Here is an 8,296-nt window from a genome sequence, read left to right on the forward strand (position 1 = left end):
TAAATTTTACCCATGTTCACAAATAAGACCATGCATATCTGTGAGATCCCAGTACATGTAATAATATGTTGGGACTAAAGGATTCAGATCCAAATCAAAACATGTCCGATTAAATGCAATTAAAACTATTTGAGAATATGATTTTATCATTTGTTTATTTAGCAAAGACAATCACAGAAAAAGACAGATGCATCAATATTTGTCAAGATGCCACATAATCATTTATACATCAGACATTCATACATACACATAAAACCATCCTGTCATTTTTTGCCAAAGAAAAGTTTTGACTTTAGAACTTTGGGTACCACCCTGATTGTAAGTGATACCCGAGTGGCCCTTTGCAGAGTGTCCCCACATTTGGCAGTTGAGCACATGTCTATGTTGGCCACATGGTCTGTGATGGTGTCGACTGTTGTCTCGGCGATGCCGTGTAGATGGACTTTGTACATGTCGCCCATGACCAGGACGAGGCTGCGAGGCTCCAGCAACATCGACTGAAAGTACCGGTCCTTGAAGCAGAGAGATCTCTGAAACACACAACACCATGATCCCTTAACACCACGATACACTCAACCTGAAACACACAACACCACAATCCCTTAACACCATGATTCACTCAACCTGAAACACACACAACACAATCCCTTAACACCACGATTCACTCAACCTGAAACACAACACCACCACGATCCCTTAACACCACGATTCACTCAACCTGAAACACAACACCACCACGATCCCTTAACACCATGATTCACTCAACCTGAAACACACACAACACAATCCCTTAACACCACGATTCACTCAACCTGAAACACAACACCACCACGATCCCTTAACACCACGATACACTCAACCTGAAACACAACACCACCACGATCCCTTAACACCACGATACACTCAACCTGAAACACAACACCACCACGATCCCTTAACACAACGATACACTCAACCTGAAACACAACACCACCACGATCCCTTAACACAACGATTCACTCAACCTGAAACACACACAACACAATCCCATAACACAACGATACACTCAACCAGAAACAAACAACACCACCATCCCTTAACACCATGATACACTCAACCTGAAACACAACACCACCACAATCCCTTATAGTCCAGGCAAAATAAGGTTTCACTTGGAACAAATTGCAACAGAATTTATTTCACCGCAATGCATTTCTACAAGGTTCCAAAAACAAAATACTAAAAGTCACAAGCAATCCCTGTTTGGGAAGTATGTCTAATTTGCATAATCCAATATGGCTACCAATTATCAATATATCTTCCATATTTCAGATGAGGTTCGATGTTTTGATGAAAAAAAGCATTTGCTGTATAGTGAAATAGCCATATTATGTTTCTAAAAAGATATTCACAACTACTGAAGTTTTCGACTATTGACAAATCTGCAAAAATTCAAGATGGACACCAATTTTAAGATGGCCGACAAGTTGCCTAAATGTGTGTTTACACTGTTGAATGTTTTAACTTTAAAACAGTGGGCTAGGACCCATATGCGTATAACTTAGTACACTAACTCATTGAAGTATAGACTTTTAGATAGCAACTCCATCACCAGAGCCCCCTGGTGGCCTACAATTCCAAGATGGCCACCAAGAGATTGATGGCTAGACGTAGAATATCAACACCTTTTTGGTCTCCGATGACATATTTGAGTGATTTGAACTTCTACATTGGGGTAAACAGACCCAAGGATGCATGTATAATATTTAACCATTTTTATAAATCCAATTTAACCACCAAATATCAATATTTATCTCTTAAATGACATGTTTTGTCGAGTTTAGATATCAATGTTGATTGTTATTGTCTGAATCTACTTATTAACATGACAATAAACGCTACAAGAAGTTTCGTTTTCATTCATGTAAATACTTGTTGGAAACAAGTATGACCTACATGAGGTCCTCTCAGAATTAACCCAAAACCAGTTGTTTCACAAGAAGTCAAAGAGTTATCACCCTTGTAGTTCATTTGTCGAAATTCAATAATATCACCTAATACCAAGATTTGAAAATAAATCTGAAACCGTTTGATCCACTGCTCATTCCATTACATGACTGTGATTCATGAACATTAATACGCAAAGAATAGTGGCAAAGTTGTCATGGTGAATGCTGTAGATATAGGTTGAAAGGTCATTACACCGCGAAAGTCTCAACAGGTTTGTCATCATCAGCTTGTATCATGGCACACAAATCGTCACGATATGGCTGAAATATTGCCAATGTGAGTTAAAGCATTAACTCACTCACTCACTCATGGCAAAATACACTTTAATGAGACCATATTTCCGGCAAGTACTTCTTCTTCTTTTACAGTCTCATTTGCAAATACAGCAGATGATGTCCCATCTTCCCGAGGCAAGAGAGTTAACTGACTTTAAAAGTCCAGTTTCCACCCTTGCCGAACTAGGCTGTAATTCATGGGCTCGATCGTAGCGCCACCAGTGGCTATTACGAGTTATTTCCTTTCTATACCTCTCCTTTTGACCAATCAGATTCAACCTCTCGTATCACTTGCATTTGTTTCAAACAAAACGGTGGCGCCCAGTCAAGACGATCTGATCGATAATCAAGATCTATATTGTGATAAAACGAGTCTTACATTGCAAAGTGCATCAAATCACATGAGCACCTTGATTAAAAACATGAAAAGATTTAGAAAATATCTGTTCACAACGAGTTAGTGGGCACATGCTTTGCAAATCCTCCAGTCGACCGAAATCTGCATGACACTTTACGAACCGGATTTCGGTGTGCGATTTTGATTGGACCATGCATAGACTCGTTAGTCCAGCCAAAATGTAACTCCATAATACCAGCCCAGTTCGGCAAAGGTGGAAACTGGACTTTTATAGTCAGTTAACTCCCTTGCCTCGGGAAGATGATGATGTCCAGGAGTGCTGAAGGAGCTGCAGGCTGATCTGTCTGTACTTGTAAGCAACGTCCATCTATCTTGTGCCATGCCCACTGTAATGGATTCCTATTGAACCCTTTCCACTCCATTATCTGGTAGTTTCCTGACACATGCAATGACAATGTAAGCTCCTCACCTGTGATGCTCCGCCATCTCCCTCGTCAGGGACGTCCTTCAGGTGGTGGTAGAAGTCGAGCAGGGTGTGGGAGCCCAGGCTGATGGTGGACACAGTCGGGTAGAACAGCGGTCCGTCCTCGTGGGGCTGTCATCACAACATAGGGATAACTAGAATATTTTTTCACTTTCTCTCCCCTCTTTTCTTGGATACAATAGTTCAAGTTGTTACTATAAAAGTGTTTGCAAATCCAAAACAATAATAGCAAAGAAAATGATTTCATGCAGAAATATTCATTAGCTGTGGAGGTATGGCAGCAAACAAATGCTTCTTGTTTGAAACTAAGTCCAAATTGTTTCCATAGAAACATAACAAAACAAAGTTTAGAAAAAAATCAAAATTGCAAAAGGCAGCGCCAGCTAAACTGATGAGCAATGCGTGTTCGCTGTTTCGTTCTGTTGAACATTTTTCCTGTAATGGCTGAGAAACAAACCCAGCAAACCAACAAAAGGCACCAGTTAAGCTGATGAGCAATGCACATGCTAAGTATTGTTGAAAAACACTGAATGTTTTTCAAGTTATAGCTTGGAATAGGATGGGAACGTTGACGCAAACAGGAACCGAGCCAAAAACAAGAGATCCATGTTATAGAATATTGGTGTCCTATTCTTCTCTGAAACCCCTATACCGTATTCGACGTAATAAGCGCCCAGGGCACTCTCAAAATTAGAAATAGGGGGTTCTTATTAGAATATTATTTAGGTGAAGAAAAAAAACAGAGTTGAAAGATAAATTTTGTGGTTTATGGTGAGAGCCTGAAATGTTTATATACGACCAATATATTTAATTTAATTGCCCATAATTAAGGGTGCATAAAACACACGAGTGTGTATTTTACGCGAATAAATAAGTTTTGTGTACATTGATCAATCAGAGAGGTGCTAATTGGGATTGTTCACTAGCCAATATATCAGCAAATATCGCCATGGGCGCTTATTAGAGCGGGGTGCTTATTATGTCGAATACAATATACAGGAAAGTACGGTTATAACGAACTCAAAGGGACTACTAATTTTAGTTCGTTATAACCGTAGTTCGTTATGAGCATATATACAGTATAACAACAGCAACTAGTCGGGACCAAAAAAGTAAGTTTGTTATATCCGTCAGTTCGTTATAAGCGTGTTCGTTATAACTGTAGATGACTGTATATATTTTTTAGAGTTATACCTCTATTAAGAATCTTTGAATTTCATTGGTTAATCAATACCACATGATGAAACAATATACAATGTATTTCAATGTTGACCTAACAATCGAAAACTGATCCGAAAAGGTGTGGTCCAACCATGTATGTGACTGACACTGACCCTGAATATTGACCAATCACAGGATCAATCTATTGACCTGTCATATGATCAATATTAACTTTGTCTGCTAGAAAACAACACAAACGTCTACAAGTGCTAATGCAGGCATCACAATCTTTCTGAAGACGATTTCATTTAAATGTTAATGATAACAGCGACAGCAGTTACATGAAAAGGTAAAATTAAGGCCCTTGTTTTCACATTATGACCTTACAAGAGCAATTTATTTGTAAAATAACCCATGATTCATACAGGACCTTGTAACTTTTATAGAGAAAAGATAATGTACTGCTCCGTATGTACTACCCATCAGTACCAATACCGGGGGCACGGGTTGCCCAGTCGTCTAAGGCGCCGCAATTCGCTGTGCAGAGTTGCATCCCTTGGGCACACCAGAAACCTATGATTGTGGGTTCGAATCCCGGTTTGCCCCCATTATGTTTCCAGGTTTGTCAGCACCATACCCGTGCTCGCGGGTTTCACTGAAGTGGTAAACGTCTGAGATCTGCATCACTTCAGCTGAAACGCCGTGATATGACTGGAATACTGTTAAAAGTGGCGTTAAACCCAACTCACTCACTCACTCACTCACTCAGTACCAATACCAGAAATAAACAACTTTCAGGCATGGCATATTCTGTTCAAATTAACCAAGTAAATCAAATTCTAATTTGTAGTCAACTTTCTTTTATCCTTTAAAATACAATCTAATTTTATTTTCAACATAAATAAATATTATATGACTACTTTAGTCTGTAACAGGTATGATTAAAAAAAAATCAAAACGACAACCAAGAATAACAAATCAAGATCCTGTTGGTAATCATAAGAGTTGTGTCCCCTGACCACTGACCATAATACCCTGTCCAGGCAGGTATTCATTGACCAGCACATGGTTTGGCATCTTCCCATCAAACACCCCCAGCTTGCCGATCTTCCCACACTGGGTGAGCAGCCACTGTAAACATACAAACACACAACTGAAAAAAGGGAGAAGTCTTCACTTTAAGCAGAGACCATATAATAGATCATTATATGCTCTCTGCTTTCAGGCTTAATAAAATAGAAGAATTGGTACACAGACAATGGCTTTTGAAAATATAATGTGGGTGGGAAGCGTGTTTTTGTTGTTGTTGGTCAAGCTAGTATGTAACCAAATTTTGTTTACAATAATTTCAGCAAAATCATGTTCTTCTTAAGTACTGTAGAATTTCAATGTCGGGGTAATGTGTTCGAGACGTGGAATATGTTAAGAATCATTATTTTTTTAAAATGAAAATAAAACGAAACATGTGTCTGACTATATGATGATGCGGGCAGTCCCTGTGAGCTGTTACAAAAATGATGTAGTGAATCTGTAGCATGTTGAAGTGAATCTGTAGCATGCTGTGGTGAATCTGTAGCATGTTGAAGTGAATCTGTAGCATGCTGTAGTGAATCTGCTGCATGTTGAAGTGAATCTGTATCATGCTGTAGTGAATCTGTTGTATGTTGAAGTGAATCTGTAGCATGCTGTAGTGAATCTGTTGTATGGTGAAGTGAATCTGTAGCATGCTGTAGTGAATCTGTAGCATGCTGTAGTGAATCTGCTGCATGTTGAAGTGAATCTGTAGCATGCTGTAGTGAATCTGTTGTATGTCGAAATGACTCTGCTGCATATTGTAGTGAATCTGTTGTATGTTGAAGTGAATCTGTAGCAAGCTGTAGTGAATCTGTACCATGCTGTAGTGAATCTGTAGCATGCTGTAGTGAATCTGTAGCATGCTGTAGTGAATCTGTTGTATGTCGAAATGTCTGTGCTGCATATTGTAGTGAATCTGTATTAGGGCTGGGACGGGTAACTCGGGTACTCGGGTCGGGAGGATACTGAGTAGGACCCGGGTACCCACAGGACTACCCGGACCCGTGGTTAGTAATGTGATATATTGTTTGATGGCAAAAATCTAGAACTCCATGGTTACACTACAAGTCACTAATGTTCGCATTTCTTTCTGACAATGTACATATTCCTTAAATCTTAATAAAGATAAAACTTCAGTCAACTTCAGTGTATGCATAACCAAATTGTTTTATATGTGTATCTAAATACATTTTGCCAGGGCTACGGTTAAACAATTCCCAATAGGACATTTTGTACCCATCTCTTGAGACAACATTTGGAATATTCCTAGCCCCAAGTATTGTTCTCACTCACCCATTTGAACATTGTTTCTACTTTTATTTTTCAGCATTATCAATGAATATTTTCAGTTTATAAAAGTGATACATGCTTACCTGAGGAATGTCCTCCGCTATCATTCCCTTGGGATGAGGCAGGCCCCCTGAAACAGGTAAAGTCAAAGCAGTGTTAGTAAAAACTGGGTTATATGGAGTCCCTCCAGATTGATATACCATTCAGTATGTTCTGAGATCTTGGAAATTCAAGCACTTATTTACCCCAATTCTGTAATCTTCTATTTGACAGGTGTGTCCATTTGGGTTTTGGTGCAGCATATACATTAGCGAGCAGTGATTCTTCTTCGTCTTTGGTGATGAACTCGGAAATGTAGTAGATGGTTGGAGCAGCCTGCATCAATGATATGAATGAACATATTAGACAGCCTACTACTTACCAGCATTTCTCTCTCTACAGAAAAAAAGCAAGGCAAGAAGCATTTTAAAAAAGTCCTTGCTGTGCATGGTTTGTCTTAGAATTGATACACACAATTCTGTATGAAAACAATTTCTCATCTACAGTTTGTAATTAATAGGATTTTAGGGTTTGAACAACCAGTTCAGTGAGTTAGTTATAAATGTAATTACATTCCTGTGAAGAAAACCCCCCATGTCATTTGTATTCCTGTATGGTACTGGTCATATTTGGGCCCTTTCTAGGGTTTGAACCCACAATTAGTGGATCTTAGCATTACAAAGGGATGTAACTCTGCACATCAAATTGCAGCGCTTTTGTACACTAGGCCAACCACACTATATACTGTCTGAGAGATTGAACAATAACCATAAGTAGGTGTAGCAGGGATTGCAGTCATCCCACAGATGACACCCTTACCTTGTCAGCTTGTTGACGGGGTTAACCTCTTTGTTTATGTGGACAAGGCGTCCGACATCTGATCAGAAAGTCTGTGGTTCAAATCCCATCACGGGACTCGGACATTTTATGGGTGTTACATAAACATTGGAGAAAATATGACATTTCATGAAACCAGGGCATATAGAACCAAGTAGAATATTGTAATAAAAACACCCAATATGTGGTAGGTGCTGTCATCACTGTAACCGAAAAATGATATGCGCTGTTATATTTATAACCACGTTACTCGTGTTCCTAGCTTAACAAATTAATTATCACTTAAATCTTGTACACGCATTTTTAATGAATTAATGTTTTTAGGACCGTAATTCAAGCAGATAAATATTACTCAGGTATAACCTTATGTCTACTAAAGTAATCACCTGGTCATAAGACGAAGGCAACCAGTGTCATACATTGGAAACAGGTAAACATGATGAATGCCAGTCCGTTGAATGCTACTGGCATTCATGGTCATTTTCATTCATGTTTACAATTACAATAAGTTACTGCAAATAACAATAATCTGATAATGATCTAGTCATTGGGATAACGATGACTACATACCTTTTTTACCCTGAACTCGGCAAGTTCAGGTAGTATTTCAGTCATTTCTACATACAAACATTTTCCGTCTGCTACAGAAATTGTAAATCGTGCACATGCTTCCGGGTATCAAACCTGCCGAGACAAATTTAGTACGCTACATACAGTTGGCCAATGTAGTTACCTCCGCCAGCGCCAACCAATGAAATTAGTTATAAGGGTGTAAGGCGTTACTTCCTT

General features: G+C 39.0%; 1 protein-coding gene across 1 annotated transcript; it reads right to left on the reverse strand.

Annotated features, from left to right (window-relative positions):
* Positions 1-209: 209 nt before the first annotated feature.
* Positions 210-8,177, reverse strand: LOC139443322 (alpha-ketoglutarate-dependent dioxygenase alkB homolog 6-like). The gene is made up of 6 exons (XM_071224303.1): positions 8,078-8,177; positions 6,877-7,006; positions 6,715-6,761; positions 5,294-5,398; positions 3,092-3,217; positions 210-530 (listed from the first exon to the last, which is right to left on the reverse strand). Exons 1-6 carry the CDS (start codon positions 8,120-8,122, stop codon positions 264-266), a joined length of 720 nt encoding a protein of 239 aa, XP_071080404.1. The 5' UTR covers positions 8,123-8,177; the 3' UTR covers positions 210-263.
* Between the last annotated feature and the right edge of the window lie 119 nt (positions 8,178-8,296).

This window comes from Haliotis cracherodii, unplaced genomic scaffold, assembly GCF_022045235.1.
Source record: "Haliotis cracherodii isolate W230 unplaced genomic scaffold, xgHalCrac1.p SCAF_5, whole genome shotgun sequence".
NCBI lineage: Eukaryota > Metazoa > Mollusca > Gastropoda > Lepetellida > Haliotidae > Haliotis > Haliotis cracherodii.

Bases quoted from the DNA above. Each gene is read 5' to 3' on its own strand.
- LOC139443322 (XM_071224303.1), bottom strand. From the start codon at position 8,122: ATGACTGAAATACTACCTGAACTTGCCGAGTTCAGGGTAAAAAAG. The intron at 7,007-8,077 runs GTATGTAGTCAT...TCATTGATGCAG, and splicing joins CCGAGTTCAGGGTAAAAAAG to GCTGCTCCAACCATCTACTA. The intron at 531-3,091 runs GTGAGGAGCTTA...TGTGTGTTTCAG, and splicing joins GAGATGGCGGAGCATCACAG to AGATCTCTCTGCTTCAAGGA.